The sequence below is a fragment of the Choloepus didactylus genome, chromosome 13 (genome assembly GCF_015220235.1).
Source record: "Choloepus didactylus isolate mChoDid1 chromosome 13, mChoDid1.pri, whole genome shotgun sequence".
In the NCBI taxonomy this organism is placed as follows: Eukaryota; Metazoa; Chordata; class Mammalia; order Pilosa; family Megalonychidae; genus Choloepus; species Choloepus didactylus.
In genome coordinates this window covers 98,353,242-98,374,181 of record NC_051319.1, presented here as the reverse complement: position 1 = coordinate 98,374,181, position 20,940 = coordinate 98,353,242, and the positions used below count along the sequence as shown (strand labels likewise).

The 20,940-nt window shown below is 45.8% G+C and overlaps 1 protein-coding gene across 1 annotated transcript in view; it reads left to right on the top strand.

The window, feature by feature from the left end:
• NSG2 (neuronal vesicle trafficking associated 2) overlaps positions 1–17,605 on the top strand; it is an 87,304-nt gene extending 69,699 nt beyond the window's left edge. The window contains exons 4-5 of the mRNA XM_037802080.1: positions 8,028–8,138; positions 15,734–17,605. Of these exons, the coding sequence (XP_037658008.1) occupies positions 8,028–8,138; positions 15,734–15,925 (303 nt within the window). The 3' untranslated portion in view covers positions 15,926–17,605. The remainder of the gene's footprint in view (positions 1–8,027; positions 8,139–15,733) is intronic.
• The last annotated feature ends 3,335 nt before the right edge of the window (positions 17,606–20,940 follow it).

The window sequence follows — 20,940 nt, the reverse complement described above, 5'->3', positions numbered from 1 at the left end:
TGTTTGCCCAGCATGTGGAATTATCTCTGGCATATTATAAATGCTCAGTTAATATTTAGGTGAATAGGTAAATAGCACAGCCCATGTTTTACAAGGAATATAGTATAGGCTCAGAGCCCAGGTCATACTTCATAGAGTTAGACCCCCAACTGCATTTTCTTATTAGCTGTGTGATCTTGAGAAAATTATACAACCTATCTGTGCCTTAGTCTTCTTATATGAAAAATGAAGATGCAGTGGCACTTACTTCGAAGGGCTGTTGTGAGGCTTATGTAAGTAAATCCATATCCAGCACTAAGAACACAGCCTGGCACCTAATCAGTGCTTAGTAAGCAAAAGTGTACAGTATTATTCCACGCTGCCTCTTGAAAGGGGAAGAAGACAGGTGATGGTTGATCCCAGCTTACTGGGAAAATTGTCTCAGAGAGCCATAAGTGAGCAGAGGAGTGACTAAATATTGCCTGAAGACTTTTGGGAAAGTCTTCAGGCAAGAGACTGTATTTGAACGGGCTCTAGGATGAGCAGGGACTAGATGGGCTGGGAATGGAAATTGACTTTCCATGCAGAGTGGGGGCAAAAGCACAAGCAGTTGTTCAAGGAGTTCAGTGCCTGAAGTGTGGAGGGGAGGGGAAGAAGCAGAAAGGGGAAAGCAGGGTCAAATGGGAAGGACCTTTTCTGTTGTGCTAAGGAGTTATGACTTGATCCTATAGTTGTGAGGGGTCATTCGTCAGGGGAAATGGTGTGGTCAGGCTGGTTTGTTAGAAAGTCTAGGATGGACTGGAAGCCAAGAGGCTAGAGGCCAGGAGAACCGAAAGGAGCCCCTGTGCTTTCCTGGGGCAAAATGAGGTGGTTGCAACCAGGGAAGTTACAATGCAGATGGTGGGGAGAGAGAAATAAGCCATGTCAGAGGCAGAAGTTACCGAAGTATAGGCTCTGGGGATACACGGAGGTTAGGGTGACTGCAGAGGTTCAGGCTCCAGAGAAGGTGGGCAGCACTGCCTCCCACCATGACTGAGGGCAAAGACACTGAGATAGGTTTTGGACACATGAGACACCTTTCTGCATCATCTGTCTTTACTTTTTACCAACTGTGGGGCTCTAGGCAAGTCACATAACCTCTCAGAGCCTCAGTGTCCCCATCAGCAAAATGGGGATAATAATTGTACTTGCTTCATATGGGCGTTGTGGTAACAGCATGTAGTAAGTTCCTGATAAATTTTAGCATCTGTTACTATTACTATTACTATTACTATTACTATTACTATTACTATTACTATTACTATTACTATTATGTGGAACTTGGAACCATGAGGGGTGCATTATGACTCCAAGCTTAGCACATCTATACCAGAGTTGCAAACTCCATCCTCTGTGTTAAGTTGTCCCTTTCCTCTCTCGCTGATGTCAGCTCAAAAGCTCAAGGAGAAATCCTGGGCAGCTTTTAGCCTATGCTAATGCAAACTCTGCTTCTTTTGAAGGTTAAGGTCTTGTTGTCTGAGCCTCTTTGTTGGTGGTGGATGGGGTTGCAAGCAGGGGATGGAAAAAAGAGAAGGCCAGGTGTGGCTATTTCACTGCTCCATCTTGCCTGAACAAAAGGTGGTTTGGGCCAGGTCGCATGTCTGTCTGTCTGTGTAGGTCTGAGAGTGGGAGGGTGTAGGTGTGGGGAGAGGGAGGTCTTGATTCAACATGTCAGTGCAGTGGATGTTGGCTGGAAGTCACTGAAGAAGCCTCAGTTTGGGGCCCGGAAAGGAGTGAGACTTGCCCTCTGCCCCAGACTGTCCCAGCATGAGGATGACCCAGCCATGGGGTGTGATAATGACTGTGCAGACCACAGGTACAATGCAGGGCAGAAGGATCAAGTATTCAGGGAAAGGACACCAGGGGTGGGAGAAGTTCTCCCTGCAGGAGAAAGGCACACATGAGCCCTAGGCCTGGGTCAGGGCCCACAGAAGCAAAGCAAAGCAACTCTCAGCAGGTTGGGGATGGCTGGAGGGCAAAGGGTAGGCCAGGGAGGGTGGCAGAGGCCCTGGAAAGATGGCCCCAGAGGCCAGGCCAAGTGTGGATTTATCCTGAAAGCTCTGGGATGCAGCTGTAGTCAGCTCCTTTCACTAGCAGCTCAAGGATGCTTTTGGCTTCCAAAATCCTATTGGGCCTGGCCCTGCCTACCTGGCTGGCCTCACTTCAGCACTTTCTCCTCCTTGTGCCCACCTGGCAACCAGACTGCTCCTCTGAGGCCCTCAGGGATCCTGAGCTCTTCTCTGTTTTACCGTCTTGGGGCAGGCTGCACCCCGCCTCTTCTTGCAGTGCTCTAGCCTGGAGTTTTCTCGTGCTGGGCTCCTTCTCACTTCCCTGATGCCCTCTCTGTTCCAGGACCCTGTTCAATTCCTGTTTTGCAATTATTTATTTGGTTATTTGCTTGTTTAATGTCTGATTCCCTCCCTACTGTAAGCACCTTGATGCAATGACTCTATCACAGTGTCTGGCACACAGTAGGCTCTTTAATAAATATGTTCTGAATGAATGAATGCATGAATGAATGAATGGGTGAACAGGCAGACAGGGATCGAGGAGGGTGCTTTAATGTGGTAAGGCTCACATCCGTAATGAAATGCTCAAATCCAGCACTGGAAAACTAACAAGTTGTTTATTTCTCATCCCGAGTTGTTAAACACACAAGTGAAACCAAGGGCTTTAGAACGTCTCCAAGGAATGAGATTATATAAACCGAGTCAATAAATTTTGACGTGGAGACAGGCGTTCGTGTTCAGAGGTGCTTTGTGGGAAGTGGGAGTTTCTCTTCCTCATTCTCTGAGCTCACCCTCCAGTTGGGGAGATTTGCTGTAGGGATCAAGCACTGTGTGACCTCTGAACTCCCCAAATCCACCAGAAAGGGGGAAGCGAGAACTCTGCAGATGCCCCCTGAAATCTGCCTTCAGGAAATCTCGGCCCTGGAATCAAATCAGAAAGCTCATTCTCCCCAACCCACCCCAGCAGCAAATGCTGACTCAAGCATCAGGAATCCAGACCCAGCTCAAATGCCATCTTTCTGGCCATGAGTGGGCCCTTCCTCCTCTCCTCCCACATCACTCTGCTCACCTCCTGGGCTTTCTCAAGCCACTGGCTGCTTTTCACCCCACTGCCCCAGGTCTGCCCTAATGCATCATCCTCCCCACTGGCCTCCCTGCCTCCAGCCTTGTCCTAACAAACCTTCTTCCTCCATGTTGCCACAGAGACTTTCCATAACAAATCTGATCATGTCACTTCCCTGCTTAAAACCTTTAGTAGCTCCTGTCACCCTTGAGTTCAAGTCCAACCCCCTTAGCCTGGCCCTCTGTCCACTTACCAGCACTCAGGCCTCTCATTCACTTGCATCCCCTGGGTGAGCTATACCCAATCTTACAATATTTCTGGAATGACCCATGTTCTCTCCAGCTTCTGTTCCATGGCAGATGCTAGTTCCTCTGCTCAGAACGTCTTCCTCCCCAGTTGTATTGTTCCTCCAGAGAGTCATTGCTGGGTTATATCTGGGGGGAGGTGGGAACTTGAGGGCAAGGTTCTCCTCTGGGTGCTGCCTGACCTCCCTTGGCTCTCCAGGGAGGATTGACCTGAGTTGCAGAAGTTACCAAGATTCAGGACAAGGAGGCAAACTCTTCTTCAGCTAAAATAGCCTCAATTTGCCCTCGTTCTGGTGTTATGGAGCCCATGGCTCACCTGACTGATGTTGGCCTTGCTCAGGCAGAGTCCCATGGGCAGGCCGCCCACCTGGTGTTCCACCCCACGTTGACCCTTGACCCCGAAGGTCATCCGGGCACCTGGTCCCATTTCTATAAATGATGCTCTTCCCAATCCTGGCTGCCCACTGGAGCCACCTTGAAGCTTAAAACAAATCCTGGTATCTAGATCCTACTCCCAGAGATTCTGATGGAACTGGTCCAGAGTGGGGCCAGGGCATCAGAATTTTTTTAAAAATCTCCTCAGGTAATTCTAATAATGTGCAGCCAGGTTACAACCACAGGCGATACTGGAGTAGTGGTTCTCATGTCTGGTTGCACATCATGATAACCTGGGTATTTTATAAAATCACCTGTGGTAGGTTGAATTATGTACCCCAAGGAAAGGCAGGTTCTTAATCTTAATCTGCATTCCTGTAGGTTTGAATTTATTTTAAATAGGACCTTTTGAAGACGTTATTGTTAGTTAAGGTACAGCCAAACTGAATCACGGTGGATCGTAATCTATATTACTGGAGGCCTTATAAAGAGAAGAAACCGGAAGACAAAAGTCAGAGAAGCCAGAGGAGCCAGCGGAGACCAGAAGATCAGAAGCAAGGAGAGATCGCCATGTGATGGAGGTAGGGTATAGAAGCCAAGGAACCCCAAGGATTAAGGCAAACCAGTGCCAGGAAGCTGCAGACTTTGGGGAGAAAGCATGGCTTTGTCCACACCTTGCTTTTAGTCATGTAGCCTTCTGAGCTCTGAGCCTTCCTGCTGTGAAGCCAACTCATTGTGTGGTATTTGTCATAGCAGCCCTGGCAAACTAAGACACTAGCCTTCTGATGGGTATAAAATACCAGGGCCCTGGACCCAACACAGGCCCATTAAATTAAAATCTGCAGGGCTGGGGGCAACCCAGGCATCAGCATTAAAAAACAGCCCAGGAGGTTCTAATGTGCAGCCGGAGTTAAAAGCACTATGCTTAAAGGGTTCCTCTCCCCTCCTTTTCTCCTCTCTCCCTTCCTCCTCCTCTTTTTTCCAGAAACATTTGCTGAAGGCTTACTCCATGCTCACCTTGTCCAGCCCTGGTGACACTGTGTTGGCCTCATGGGTTGGGGTTGTTAACTCAGGGGCTGTTAGGAACAGGAGAGCCACCCTGTCAGGGGAGACTGTCCTAAGAACGGGCATGCTGGGCTCTGCTCCACCTCCCAGCACCCTCCACCCACCCATTGCTGAACAGGGAAAGCATCCAGCCCTGCCTGGTTTTACCCACACTGAGAGCTCTTGTCCTGCTTCTGTGTCTGCCAAGAGGCGTGGCTCTCTGCTCAGTCAGGGGTATTGATCACATGTGGTTGTTAGGATCATTGGCTTTCTGGGATCCCCTAGCCCCAGAACTGGGGAGCTGTGGCTCTCCTGCTCTCCCTTTGGCATGTCGTAGTGCGCTGTTGCATCTTTGTCCGTGCATGGGCCTATGACCAAGGCTGTGCTCCAGTCTCTAAGTAGCAACCTCAGCTGTGTCCATGCAATATTCTCTGTAAGATGAGGGGATGCTCACAGGATTCTAAAATCCCTTTTGACAAAAAGAGTCACCCCTGGGCAGAGCTGTAGATGCCAGGCTATTGCTAGTGCTCTGGGCATTTTTAATTTTGTTACATCTGTACCCCAAACATATACTGACTGGGTGCTCTTAGGTCCTCCAGCATTGGTGAGTAGTAATCTTGGTGGGGGGGTCTCCTTTCCTGTACTACTCAAATACTATCCTCAGGGATCCTGAGGGGGCTTATGTGTCTTCAAGGCTCTCTTGCTCCAGGTTCCCAACTGCCACTGTTCTCTCCAACTCAGCTCCACACCTTGCTGGGTGCTTCCTGTCCAATCTCTGTACCACCAGCACCCCAGTCCTGGGCAGGAGGCCGATGAGTGTGCAACAGATGTTTACTGAGGGTTTCAGTTAATGGAGGGGCTGGGCAGCATGTTGTGTGAACAATAGTCAAAAACAGAATTTTACACACCAGAGGCCATTGATGGTGTCTCTCCACGGGATTCAGGCAGAGGCCCCCCAAATCTGTCTTCCCCTTTTCCTTTTCAAATTTCTCCCATCTAGTGTTTCAAGCTGCCAACGGATAGCTCTGTTCGTTTGGAGTCCTCTTCTTTAGACCCTGCCCTGGATGGATATCCCCAAGGTTGATTTTTTTCCCTTCTGATTCAAAATAAACCTTCTCTCCATGAGACGAATTTTGTTACATCTCTAGCCCAACTGGCTCAAAGTGCCAATAGCTTTAAAAATAACTTTAGAAAATTTCATTTGTAAGGACTTGAACAGAGTCAGAAGCAACTCAAGTATCCAGCAACAGATGAGTGATAAACAAAATGTGGTATATGCATACAATGGAATACTATTCAGCTGTGAAAAGCAATGAAGTTCTCATATATGCTACGACATGGATGAACCTTGAGGGCAAGAGTTGAATGAAATAAGCCAGACACAAAATGACAGATATTGTATGATTTCACTTATATGAAATATATAGAATAAGCAAATTGATAAAGACAGAATATAGATTACTGGTTACCAGGGATAGGGGGTGAAGAGGAGAGGAATGGGGAGTCAATGCTTAATGGGTACAGGGTTTCTGTTTAGGGCTAAGAAAAAAATTTGAGTAATGGATGGTGATGAAGGTAGCACAACATTGTGAATGTAATTAATACCACTGAATTTTGAACTCAAAAGTGGTTAAAATGGGAAAATATGAGTTGTATATATGTTATCACAATAAAAAGGTAAAAACAGTTGCACAGTTGATATGCATAAACAAACAAACAATTCTGCTTACAACTCAATGCTCAATGTCACGGAGGCTACTCTACTACTTTGTACATAGGCAGTGGGATGGGTCCAGTGCAAACCTGGAGGTTTCTCTGAAATTAACAATTCACTCCTTCCTGATAAATCTTGAGGGTGTCCACTGGTTTGTTGTGTTACTTTTTTAAAGCTTGCTGGTAGATTATTGTTAGACGTTTGGATTTTACTCTGGGTTGGAGACCATTGGCTCTTTTGAGCAGGGAAGGGACTTGATTTGGATTAGATTTTAAAAGGATCTTTCTGGATGAATTTGTGGAGAATACACTGTAGGGGGTTGTATCACTTTCCTAGCTGCTAAAACAAATAGCATGCAGTGGATTGGCTTAAACAACAGGAATTTATTGGCTCATGGTTTTGAGGTGAAGAGAAGTCCAAAAGAGAAGTATCAACAAGGAATGCTTTCTCCCTGAAGACTCTGGCATCCTGGGACTGGCTGCCAGTGATCCTTGGTCCTTGGGTTTTCCATCACATGGCAACTCACATGGGGGGGGTCTTCTCCCTTCTCTTATGGATTCTGTTGACTTCCAGCTTATGGCTGCTCCCTGGGTGCTCTCTCTTTGTGGCCTTCTCTGTAAGGCCTCCAGTAATAGGAATAAGACCCATCCTTATCATCGTGGTTCAATTGAGCCACACCTCAACAGAAGCAACCTCATCAGAAGGTTCTATTTACAGTGGGATCACACCACAGGAATGGATCAAGATTAAAAACATGTCTTTCTGGGGTACCTAACTCCAAGCCACCAGGAGTCAAGGGGGTTAGAAGGCTGTTGCACAACTGCAGGTGAGAGGTGATGATGGCTTGGACCAGCGTTGTAAGAAGTGGTCAGATTATGACTGTATTTTGAAGGTGGAAGTGATAGGTTCTGCTGGTAGATTGTGAGAAAAAGAGAGAGACTCAAGGATGACCTTAAGATTTTTGGCCTGAATGACTGCAGGGATGGAGTTGACATTTCCTAAGAGGGGGAAGAATGCAGGAGGAGCAGGCTTTGGGTGGGAGGAGAGCAGGGATTTGGTTGGGGAATGTTGTGAGATGTCCAAATGGAGGTTAAATAAGCAGTTGGGAATAATCTGAGATTGGAGTTCAGTAGTGGTGGCTTGGGTGGTGGTGCTGGAAGGTAGAAAGAGTGTCAGTGATGGTTTAATGACCCCCCTTCAGCCCCCTACTCCACCTCAGTTAAGAAAAAGTAAAATGAGGGGTATGTTGGGTCCAGAAGTATCTTCAGAGATTATCCTGAAGGTGGGGGTAACTGAGGCCCAAAGAGTGCAGGTGGTTTGCTCAAGGTCACATTGCAAGTTACTAACAGAGCCAAGACAGCTCCAGGTCTTCAGAGCCCCAGCTCCCTTCTCTTTCTAACATACCATGCTTCTTACCAACTCTATGTTTCGAAGGCTGCACTATGGATTGAAGGTGGGCAAGCTGTGGCTGGATGACTCTCAGTTTTGTTTTCCTCCAGGTCACCATCCTTGTCAGCCTGGCCCTAGCTTTCCTCGCATGCATCGTGTTCCTGGTGGTTTACAAAGCTTTCACCTATGACCACAGCTGCCCAGAGGGATTTGTCTATAAGGTAATGGGTTTCTGCCAGGTAAGTGGCCCCAGGTCACTGTCAACTTCAATCAAAGGGTTAGTCAACATCTTCTCTTCATTAGCATCCAAATTCTGTGTGGGGCAACTTCCATCCAGGCAATTTAAAATGCAGTATGTGTCTGGTAAGGGGTTTTCAAGTTTTCGTGAAGGCCTTGGTCTCAACTAGGCAACAGGGTCCCTTCAACCGAGGTAATGCTCTCTAGAGTATGTGCATCAACAGGTGGTCCAGCTTTTGAAATGCACATCAGCTGTGATGGAGAGCTCATTACCTCTTGAGAGACTCTTCCATCTTTCAAAAGCTCTGACTTGTCATGAGTCTTCCTGTTTTGATGGCTGATTCCTGGCCTCTACAATGGCCCTGCAGAGATGTGAAGACAGGAGTGGGTGCCTCTGAGGTTCTCCTTCCTATCTTGGAACTGAGCCTCAGTGGCAGGGCCCTACTCCTACCCCTTTACACCACTCCTGCCCTGATGGTGCCTTCTCTCAAAGACCCAAACCAGTAACACTGGGGAGTCTTCTTGCCTCGCTGAGTCTCAGTATTCTTGCCTGTAAGATGGGGGCTGATAATGCCTGCCCACAGGATTTTTTTATGATTCTTTAAATTAAATAAACAAAAGGACTATCATACAATAAGCTTTCAACAAATGTTAGTTAATGGGACCCTTTCAATAAAGGTAGAATCTGTTTTAGACTATTAATATTATAAATTACCATTTACTGAATACTTATTATAGGTCAGAATTTTCGATGGACATTTTCATAAATACTATCTCATTTGAGCCTTTCAAATATTGTGAAAAATAGCTTTAATTGTCACCATTTTACATATGAGGAGATAGAGGTTATTAGAGTTTAGTTCCAAGAGTTTTCTATGATATGACAGCTATTAAGTTCCAAAAAGGGAGAATCAGATGGGGGGTATTCTGACTTGAAAATAATCTCCTTTAGCTATGCCACATGACTTCCTGTTCAGGTTTGCTAATGCTGCCATTTTGCAAAACATCAGAAATGGATTGGCTTTGTAAAGGGGGTTTATTTGGTTACAAAGTTACAGTCTTAAGGCCATAAAGTGTCCAAGGTAAGGCATCAACATAGAGCACCCTCACTGGAGAAAGGCCATTGGCATCCAGAAAACTTCTGTTAGCTGGGAAGGCATGTGGCTGGTGTCTGCTTGCTCCCAGGTTGCATTTCAAAATGGTGTTCCCCAAAATGTCAGCATCAGCTTCCAGTGGCCATCTTCAAAATGTCTCTCTAGGCTGCAGCAGCACTGAGCTCCTTCTGTCTGAGCTTTTATAGAGCTCCAGTAAACTTACCCAGACCCATGCTGAACGGGCAGGGCCATACCTCCATGGAAATAATGTAATCAAAGGAATTACCCACAGTCGGGTGGGTCACATCTCCATGGAGACAGCCTAAGCCAAAGATTCCAACCTAATCAACACTAATGCGTCGGCCCCCAACAAGATTGCATTGAAGAACATGGTGTTTGCGGGAACATAATACATCCAAGCTGGCATACTTCCTAAGACCCATTCTTAGTGGACTAAAAGCTTAGGTTCTGAAAGATTGGAAACAGCTATCGTAAGGGGACAGGTTAAATGAACCATGATCTATCCACACAATGGAATGCTACACAACTGTAAAAATTAATGACGGTCTCTATAGAGGGACATAGGATGCTCTTGAGGATAATATGGTTAAATTAAGAATGATGCCACCTTAATGTAAGAAAGGGGGAATGAAGAATTTTTATGTTTTGAGAGAGACTCTGGAAAGATAAATTATATAACTAATAAAAATTGTTATTCAGGGGAGAAGGGAGTGATCAGGGTAAAGGGAACAGAGATAGAGAAGACTTATCTGAATATATCTTGTTACATGTTTGTCTTTGGAAATATGTAAATGTTTTATGTTTAAAAAAATAAGAAAAAAGCAATTCCTAAAAATTTAAAAATAAGCTAAATAAAGAATCTAGTTCCTTATCAAGTTGGTGACCTATGCAGAGATTAAATATTTTAAGTGACTTTAGAATGCAGGACATTGACAGTAGATCCTTAGTGGAATATATTCTAAGGACAGCTAGAGCTTCAGAGAAATGTTAAAGTTCATTCAGGAAACTGTTAATAATAATTTTGGTGTTTTTTGGTAACTTTTATTTTATCGATAATGAAAATATACAATTATGTGAATATTGATAGGAATCAAGCCTTTTGAGCATATGAGAAAAGGGAAACAGGTATGAAATCAAGGAAATAATGAAAGCAGCCTATAATGTTAAATTGAATTAGAAACATCAGTATGAAATCGTGATTTTGTATTTAAATAAAAACCCACATTTTTTTTCTTTCTTCACCCATTGAAAAAGTCTAGAAACAATAACAACCAAATAGTATTGAGCACACCTAGCGCCTAGCTCATGGTCTCTAATTACCATTTACTACTAAGGGAAAGTGAGGCTCCTTGGAGGAAATGCTGATTCCATGACCAGGACAGGAAATTCACAAGATGAGTCTGGAACATCTTATGCCAGAAGTGGGAAAGCTGAGCAAATACTAATGGGTTTTACCAAAAGGACATAAAGGGGCTCCCATTGGCCAAAGATGGGACCATTAGAGTATTGAAAATAATAAGAAATGAAACTGATTAAAATACATTGAATATATAAAAAACTTATGAGTTTATAATGACAAATTACACACATAACCCACACTTATTGTACATCATTGGAAGTAACTAGGGCAGTAATCCCTGACTCAAAAACCTGGCAATTAAAAGAAAGAATTACACATTTATGTTGCCTGCACAAACTTTAGTTTAGGGTAACAACATATCCATAATTGATGAAGAAAATTTCTTCTTTACAGAAGAATTGCAGCTAACAAATGTGGCAGAAATGATGGAATTAGAAAATCACTAATTTGCAACCCCAGTGAATTGATTGATCCAGGCAAAGATTATCAAAGGGTAAAGCCATACATTGAAAGGCTAATGGAGAGGGGTCTTTATAATGGATAAGACTATCACCACCTTTTAATATGGTCACCACTGATTAACACTGGTTTCAGTAAAAGGACAATCAGATTCTACGTACCTTCTGATAGGATGTAATATGAAGCCCACAGTATCACTAGGCTGAACCTGCACCTTGCCAAGTCCTAGGGCTAACTTCTTGTTTTAGTGGGCTAGGCTGCTCAAAGCAGATACCAAGAAGTGCATTGGCTTTAAATATGGGAACTTGCTATTACCTTACAAGCTTACAGTTCTGAAGCTGTGAAAATGCCCAGATCAAGGCATCATCAAGACAATGCTTCCTTCCTGAGGACTGGTTGCCGGAGATCCTGGACTCCTCTGTCACATGGCAGGGCACATAGCAGCCTCTGCTGGTCTCTCCCTTCTCCTCTGGATTTTATTGCTTTCACCTTCTGGCTTCAGTGACTTTCTTGCTGTCTGAATTTCATTCTCTTATAAAGGACTTCAGTAAGAGGATTAAGACCCACCCTGAATGAGGTAGGTCACACCTTAACTTAAGTAGCCTCACCAAAAGATCCTACTTACAATGGGTCCATACCCACAGGAATGAATTAAATTCAAGAACATGATTTTCTGGGTTACATGCAGTTCCAAACCACCACACTCCACCCTCTGGACACCAAAAAGACATTTTCTTTCCATATGCAAAGTACATTCATTCCATCACAATATCCCAAAAATTTTAAATCATTTTGGTAATAACACTAAGTACAAAGTCTCATCAAAATTGGTTATAGGTGGGTCTGTCCTGGGGTACAATTCCTGTCTTTGGACCTGTGAAATCTAGAGAACAAGTTATCTGATTCCAATATCCAAAGAAGGGAGAGTCACCCATTGAAAAAACATTCCCATTCCCAAAGGGGGAAATTGGAAGGACAACAGGGGTCATGGGTTCCAAACAATTCTGAAAGCCTGCAGGCATGCTCCATTAGATTTCAAGGTCTGCAAGTCATCCATAGAACGATGTTTTGTCCTACAGGCCTGATGGAGTAGCAGCCCCACTCTTTGCAAGTGTTTGAGCAGTGGCCATCCTCTCCCCAAATACTGAGATGAAAGCTCTAACATATTCAAGCATTGAGGTGATCACCAGGCTCCTGGCTCCACCCTTGCCAAACATCTGGGTGTTGGCCAGACTCTAGGTTCCATGTTCCTCACGTATCAGATGGTGGCCAGACCTCTCCATGATCCCCCAAGCATCTGAGAACACTGGGATGGTAATACTCTTTCTGAACAATGAAGGGGGAGGCTTGACCTCTCCAAGTCTCAAGGTATACTCCTTTCACATACAAGGGTTGACCCACTCTCTTGGCCCAAGAAGATATCTTCAGTCCAGACCTCAGTTCCATGGTTCTGCCTTTGAAGTCATTTTTCCTTCAGACTTCCCTTTGCTGTCCCCTTTAGTCCAGGCTGGCAATTGTTTTGTTCATACAGATCTTGCTAAAAACTTACTGGTTTTGCATATAATACTCAGGGGTCCAAACCATCAGACAAAAGAACCTTCCACAAATCCTTTCTGGATAACTGCATTTCCAGTCCTGACTTGCACTGAAATGGCTGACTGGTTCCATGTTCAGTTTAACCCTCACATGGAGCATTGTACTTTGGGGACTCATTTTCTGGAAGCTCAGAATTTTCCAAACCATCAATTTCTGGTTTGTTTGTGCCCAGGAGTTCAGTTCTCAGCTTATCCTTTTCCTCTCACATTTTACTATAAGCTGCAAGGAGAAGCCAGGCTGCACTCTCCACATTTAGTTTGGAAATCTCCTAAGTTAAATAGTCAAGCTCGTTATTTTCAAATTCTGCCTTCCACCCAACAAAAGAGGATGCTGCCAAGTTCTCTGCCACTTTAAAACAAGGGCCACCTTTCTTCCAGTTTGCAATGACACATTCATCGTTTCTGTCTAAGGCCTCGTTGGAAGTACTTTTAGCTTCCATATTTCTACCAACAGTCTCATCAAAGCAATCTAGGCCTTCCCCAATTCTTCTCGCCTTGATGCATTACCGAATAACAACCCTCCCCCTCTTTTTAAAATTTTTGGTATTTGCAATGGCAGCACCCCACTCTTCTGGTACCAAAATCTGTTTTAGTTTGGTAAACTGCTCAAAGCAGATACCATGAAGTGCATTGGCTTTAACTATGGGAATTTGTTACCTTAAAAAGCTTACAGTTTTGAAGCCATGCAAATGTCCAAATCCAGGAATCATCAAGACAATGCTTTCCCCCTGAAGACTGGCTGTCAGTGATCCTGGACTCCTCTGTCACATGGCAAGGCACATGGCAGCCTCTGCTGGTCTCTCCCTTCTCTTCTGGGTTTCATTTCTTTCAGCTTCTTGCTTCAGTGACCTTCTCTGTCTTTGAATTTCATTCTCTTATAAAGAACTCCAGTAAGAGGATTAAGACCCTTACATCTTAACTTCAATAGCCTCACCAAAAGATCCTACTTACAATGGGTCAACCCCACAGGAATGGATTAACTTTAATAGCCTACTTTTCTGGGGTACATACAGCTTCAAACCACCACACTTCCATTTACAGGAAACACAGGGGATAGAGGAACAAGTTAAATGATATCACAAGGAGGCAAATGGACAAATACAGAACGTGGGGTGCTCTACAGGGCACTGGTCCAGTTTCTACATTGTCACTGGGGGGTGGGGTGCTTTAGTTTGGAATAAATTTCTTCTAGAATTTATCAGCCTGGGCAGTATTGACATTTTGGGCCCAGATCATTCTTTGTTATGGGGTCTGTCTTGTACAATTGTGGGATATTTAGCAGCATCCCATGATGACTTCTAACCACTAGATCCAGTAGCATCTCCCCCTTCCCACAAAATTGTGACTACTAAAAATATCTCCAGACATTGTCAATGTTCCCTGGGAGGTAAAACCGCGGTGGTTGAGAAGCGCTGCTGTAGAATCTGGGCGTGTTCTCCATTTAGCCACCAGTTGGGCAGAGGCAATGTGAGGAAGGCACTGTCACTTCTTAGCACTTCAGAGCTCAGAGCAGCACATCACTCTCACTCACATCCATGGGCTTGAATGAGTTGCAGGACTCCAAGTGGGGCTGGGAAGTGCAGTCTCTGGTTGGGCAGCTTCTCACCAGCCACCACTCTGGAAAGACAGTAAAACCTCTGGTGGTCAGCTGGCCACCTATGCCACACCTGCAAAGTTGTCCATAAATGTCAGAAATTGCTTTATTTGCAACCCCAGACACTATCATTTTATCCATTAAACCAAAAAGGAAACTGAGGCTCAGAGAAGAGAAGTGACTTGTCCAAGGTCATTGCCTCAAATTGTGTTCCCAATAAGCTGATCTTGAAGTGGGGATTTTTTTTTTGTCCAAATGTTTTATTGATAGAGGGTTCTCATGAGGAACCCAGGCAGGAGGGAAGCAGGACAGGCCAGGGGAAGAAGCGAGGGAAAGGAGTGGGCTCCTGAGAAGGTTGGCCTGAGGCTCATCCCACAGGGGACTCTGGAACATGAAGGATACCATAGAGTTTCCCACCTTGAGGCAAGGGTGTCTGAGTTTTTTTCCTCTGTACTACCCAGTTATTGGCTATTGACACCCCCAGCCCCACCCCAGGAAGCGTGGGGAGTGACCTCCAAGACATCTCTAGATGATGTGGTTCCCAATGGCTGCAGGCAATGACCTGGAGAAGCAAAGGGTGGGTGGGTGGATCGGATGGGTCACCAACAGTATCTGCAATGTCATATAATCAATAAGCAGAGGAAGTAGGTTTCAAATCAAAATCAAAATTAGGTTCATTTCTTCTGGCTTCCACTAAGCGGCAGCTTGGATGATGATGAAAATTGTTCCGATTTGCTAATGCTCCTGGAATGCAAAACACCAGAAACAGATTGGCTTTTATAAAGGGGTTTTATCTGGTTACAAAGTTACAGTCTTAAGACCATAAGGTGTCCAAGGTAAGGCATCAACAATAGGGTAGCTTCATTGGAGAAATGCCATTGGTGTCTGGAAAACCTCTGTTAGCAGGGAAGGCATGTGGCTAGTGCCTGCTTGCTCCCAGGTTGCGTTTCAAAATGGCGTTCTCCAAAATGTCAGCATCAGCTTTCAGTGGCAGTCTTCAAAATGTCTCTCTTGGCTGCAGCACTGAGCTCCTTCTGTTTGAGCACTTATAAGCTCCAGTGATTTAATTAAGACCCATGCTGAATAAGTGGGGCCACATCCCCATGGAAATAATCCAATCTGAGTTATCACCTACAGTTGGGTAGGGCACATCTCCATGGAAACAACCTCATCCAAAGAGTTCAACCTAATCAACACGAATACGTCTGCCCCCCACAAGATTGCATTAAAGAACATGGCATTTGGGGAACATAATACAGCCAAACTGGCACAACAATGAAGATGGCAATGCTGTTGGTGAAGCCTGCTGTTTGTTGGGCTCAGGCCAACTGCTCTCACCTGCTCTCCGACTGAGAGTCCAACCCAGCTGTGGCTCTCAGATGGGGGTGACCTTTTCTCAAGGTGGGTTGGGTGCAGTCTGCAAAACAACCTATGACTCTGTCTCTTTCTTCCCCAGCACAAGCGCTGCATCCCAGCCTCCCTGGATGCTTACTACTCATCCCAGGACCCCAACTCCAGAAGCCGCTTCTACACGGTCATCAGCCACTACAGTGTGGCCAAGCAGAGCACCGCCCGGGCCATCGGGCCGTGGCTGTCGGCCGCCGCCGTCATCCATGAGCCCAAGCCGCCCAAGACCCAGGGCCATTAGAGGCCCACCCTCGTCAGAACGGGGAGGGGAGCAGAGAGGGTTCCCCTGGTTGGCTAAGCCAAGCTCCAGTTACAAGACAACACTGTACTCCTGGGATATGGGGGCGGGGGCGGGGCAGGGCGGGGGGAGGAACTCACTGAAAATACCGTGCACTGGAGTTGTCTGAATGGATATTTCTTTCTGTCCCTTAGTATTGTTGATTCGTCCCAGAGTCAGGCTCATGTACAAAGGCATGTTTCATGTTGATCGTTCCCATGTAAGATATTTTCAAAGCCGCTGCTTATTCTTTGTTAGGAAAATTTTTAAAATTGAAAAGGCAAGGAACAAAGGAAAGGTACAAAACGCATTAAACTGGCTAAACCTGGATGCCTTTGCAGGGTGGTGGACAGCGCAGACCCTCTGGGCCTCTTAGACAAGGAGTTGCATCTTCACCATGGGCTCCCGTGGGTGATACAGACTCAGGCTCTGTGGTTTTCCTTTGCAGGGTAGGAAGAGGGGAAGTTAGAAATAGCTGAGTCCCGGAGAAGGACTGACTTAGAGTATGGGAGGGCACCCGGGATACAGGCACTCAACCCAAAGTAAAAAGCACCCCCTGCTGGGCCATTTTGCAAGGTTAGCACTGACTTGCAGAGATGGCCATGAAGCGGCTGGGACCCGCCCACTGGGCCTCGCCTCTGAAAATGTAAGCCGCATGGTGTGCTGTGTGTTCCTAAATTGACAAGCGGGCCGATTTTCTTTGTCTGTTTCTTGTCTTTTGAGATCTATACCTGGATGAAACTCACATTCATGAGACGACAGGGAGAAAGGGAGAGGAGGGGGAAGAGGCTGCAGGAGGAGGGAAGGTATAGTGCAGGCAGCTAGCACCTGGCCAGGCTAGAAGCACAGACACCCAATATATATATATATATATATATATTTTAATTTTGTTTGTTTGTTGTTTCCCCCGAGTGCTAATATCAGTAGCAATGACAATTACAATTAAGAGCCGGGATCCTCATGTGACAGTGGAGAAGACTTTAAGATTGGGGCTGCAACAACCCCAAGCCATTTCTAAATGAATCAGAAAAATGAGACTGTCTTTGGCCCACTCCATCGTGTTGACAGGAGACATTTGTTCAGATGCCCCCACCTGGTTCTCGGTGTTTCTGGCAAGGAGGTAGCATCCATCATTGACCCACTGCTCTGGAACCGTATCAGGTACTCTCACATGGCTCTCTCACAAATGTCTCCGAGAGGCCTGTGCTGTGGGATGTCGGCTGGCTCCGGGCCCAACAGGGCCAGAACTGGCTGGGAGAATTGGTTATTTGAGATGTGGTACTGTTTCCCCCTGAGTCTCTGACCAGACCATTTAAAAGGTATACTTTTTGCGTGGCTTGCTACGGTGCCAAAATCATTCTTATACAACAGCTGGGTAATAAGTGTTAAGTGCGAAACATCCTGCCAAACGCTCTCATCTGATTTTTCCTCCCTCCTCTCCCACCTGCCCATCATCTTGAGTCACCTGTAAATTCATTTGTTATCTAAAGTGGAACAACAAATTTGTCCCTAGCAAAACTGCTGAGCGCTTTATAATTTTGTGGTGTATTTTTGTTAGTAGGTAGCAGAGGCTGAAGTATTTTTTGGTGTAATTCTTAAAATTTTCTGACAGGAAACAAATAAAGATAGATGTGTCTAAGCGTCTTGATCTTTCTTTGCAACTGCCTTAGTCTCCTGCCTTAGTGAGCTTGAGGGGTCCTGGAGGGCAGGGCTGAGCCCTGGGGGCAGCGTGGCCATTTAGATGGGGCTGGAATTGCACTTTGGTGGGTGTTGTGGTTTGCTAATGTTGCTGTTATGCAAAATACCAGAAATGGATTGGCTTTTATAAAGGGGGTTTATTTGGTTACAAAGTTACAATCTTAAGGCCATAAATTGTCCAAGGTAAGGCATCAACAATAGGGTACCTTCACTGGAGAAAGGCCATTCGCATTTGGAAAACCCCTGTTAACTCAGAAGCATGTGGCTGGCATCTGCTTGCTCCAGGTGGCATTTCAAAATGGCATTCTCCAAAATGTTGCTCTTGGGCATTTTGTCCTCTTAGCTGCAGCTCCTCTTCAAAATGTCACTCTCAGTTGCTCTGACCTCCTTCTGTCTGTGAACTCTTTATATGGCTCCAGTGATTTAATTAAGACCCACCATGAATGGGTGGGATACACCTCCATGGAAATTATCCAATCAAAGGTCTTGACCACAGTTGATTGAGTCACATCTCCATGGAAACACTCAATCAATAGGTTCCAACCGAATCAACACTAATACATCTGCCCCCACAAGACTGCGTTAAAGAATATGGCTTTTTCTGGGGGACGTCATACACACAAACCAGCACAGGGGGTATCTCCTTCCTCAGGCAACAGGGGACCTGAACTGATCCTGAGGTCCTAAGCTCAGATCAAAGGATGCCCCTGGCTACTTGTCCTGCAGCTCAAAGTCCTTGATCCTGAAAGCATCTGCTGAGCATATGCCGAGGTCCAAGGCTGGTCTGGGCATGGGGCATCAGCGATGAATGACCCACATTCACTCCCTGATGTCCAGATGTGGAAACTGACAGTGGTAAAAGAAGAGCCTGATGATGCAGTCAAAGCAGTGCAACTGGTAATTAGCCAGCAGCTTAAGGAGGAAGAGAATGATTGATGAATGAGGCTCCTGTCAAAATAAGCTCATGCAATTCTTATTCTAACTTTGGCAGGTAGGGATCATTGACCCCCATCTGACAGAAGAGTATATTGAAGCTCAGAGGGATGATGGGATGGTTCTAGGGATGTAGTGGAGGGAGTGGGATTTGAACCCACATCTGTAGGACTTCTTTGCCCACCTAACTGCTTCTGCTTGGTACAAGACCCCAAGCAACACTGTAAAGCCCCCAGTTAATTCCTCAGCAAATCAAGTCACAGTTTTCATAACAGTGAGTGAGCTTATTCTCAGCCAGAACTCAGTAGCAATACTAGTCCATACAGCCCCACCACAGAGCTGTGAGGTAGGTATGTTTACTGTCAACATCATGGCCATCAGATGAAAAAATGGAGGCCCAGGGAAGTGAGGCAATTTGTTTCAGGCCTTGCTATTAGCAAGTGTCAGAGCTGTGTCCTTGACCCGCATATTTTGATACCAGCGTGTTAACCACTGTACCATGCGACAGTAACCACTCATTCTGCATTTTGCTTTCTAGTTGACAGTTTATGCCCACAAATCCTATCTAACACAGAAGGCAGGCCATTAGAGAAGGAGACCCCAAGGTTTACCATGGGCAGAGGTGGAAGCAGGGGTGCCAAGCTGAGTGCCATACAGGGGATGCCAGCCAAGGACCCCTGGCGGGCGGGGGACAGAGAAGGAAGTGGCAGCCCAGCTCCTGCCTGCTGTGGGAGGCAATGTGAGCACTGGGCATTGGGCAACTGTCATCATACCCAGAAAGCCTTGGGTTTCCAGGCTCTCTTTAGGGGACGGTGAGCTAGGAATGCCACGGCAGTGATCCGGGCTGGGGTCCACTCACAAAGGCAGGCAAGCCATATGGTCAACATTAAACACCTTTTTAATACCAATTACACCAAGTCAGCTAAAGACTTAATGAACACATGTTCAAACATTTTGTCATAAATGGATTTGCCACTCCATTGCCTTAAAAAATGAACCTAAGCTATCTTTTCTCTGGAATGAACAAGCTATGGGTGCATGAGCGGAAATAAGGGAGAACAGAAGAGATTGGAGATGGACAACAGATATTCTGCATTTAGGTGGGACCCTGGGCCATGTGCTATTCCTGGAAGAGTCATAATTATTCTCATCAGAAAAAAAAAGAGGGCTCCTAACTTCGCCCATGAATTCAGTGAATTTTGGTCAGGGACAAGCACCTGTTGTTTGGAGGAGGCGGCTTCACAGATCCCTGCTGGCTCACAAAAAGTAAGGCAAGCCAGACGACTACAAAACAGCACCTTGGTTTGTAGAACAGGCTGTGCTTGTGGCTTTTGCACACTTTTTAAATTTGTTCACGCATATTGTGGACATCTCTTGGCCAAGTCCTGTGCCAAGTCCCCTTTGAGAAGCTCACAGTCAATGGGGTGATAAGGCAGGACCAAAACTGTGCAGGATGGGCAATGACTCAGAGATCCAGAGTGTGTTAGAAATTCCAGGGGGGAGTTTTCCATGTCCACGTGGGAGTCAGCCATGGGTTCTTAGAGCAATTAAACTTGGAAATGGGACTTGAAGGACAGGTTGCATTGTAACAGAAAGAATTCAGGAGGGTGAGGAAAAGACGCCCTGGGCCGTCTTTCCAGGCAATGAAAAGGGCATCACAGAGATGCGAAGGAGGAGGGAAAACTGAGGCTTCTCTTCACAAATAACTCCAGGGATGTCTCCTCGGTGCCAGTGCTGGATGCAAAGATAAAGCAGTGCACAGGAAGCTGCCCCTGCTCGATGGGCTTATAGTCTGGGGAGGGAAGGGAGATGAATGAATAGTCAATCAAGTCAGAAGATATTAAGGGAGACATACCATTTTCTGGAAAATTGAAAGACCACCTGGCAGGACTGCTGCTGATCAATGTAGCCCTCCCTATCCCCGTAATGCATTTTCATCTCACTGGGGAGTCATGTGGAAGAAGAAGAAATAAATCCCTGATAATTTTTCCAAGCTGCACAGTGCACCATCTCTTTAGAAAATAGCGCTCCTGAACAGGCCCGGGGAAAAGGCTGGTTTCCATGGCAACATCAATGCCGGTTCCCACAGATCAGACTCGGTCTGGCAAAGCGGGGGCGTTTATCTGACTGTCCTTTTGTCAGACTCTGGGAACGTGGACAGACCCAGACTTCAATTAGTCAGAGCTAATTTTTTTTTTAAAACCATGCTCTTCCAGCAAAGATGGGATTTTAAGCTCCTGCTGCAAGGCCAGGTCTGGTACGGAGGGTGGCCCAGGCCTGGGGCAGTTAGATGGAGCTCTGCGCCCAAGGTGGAGCCAGATGGGAAGCCAGTCAGGCCCTCTTTGTGG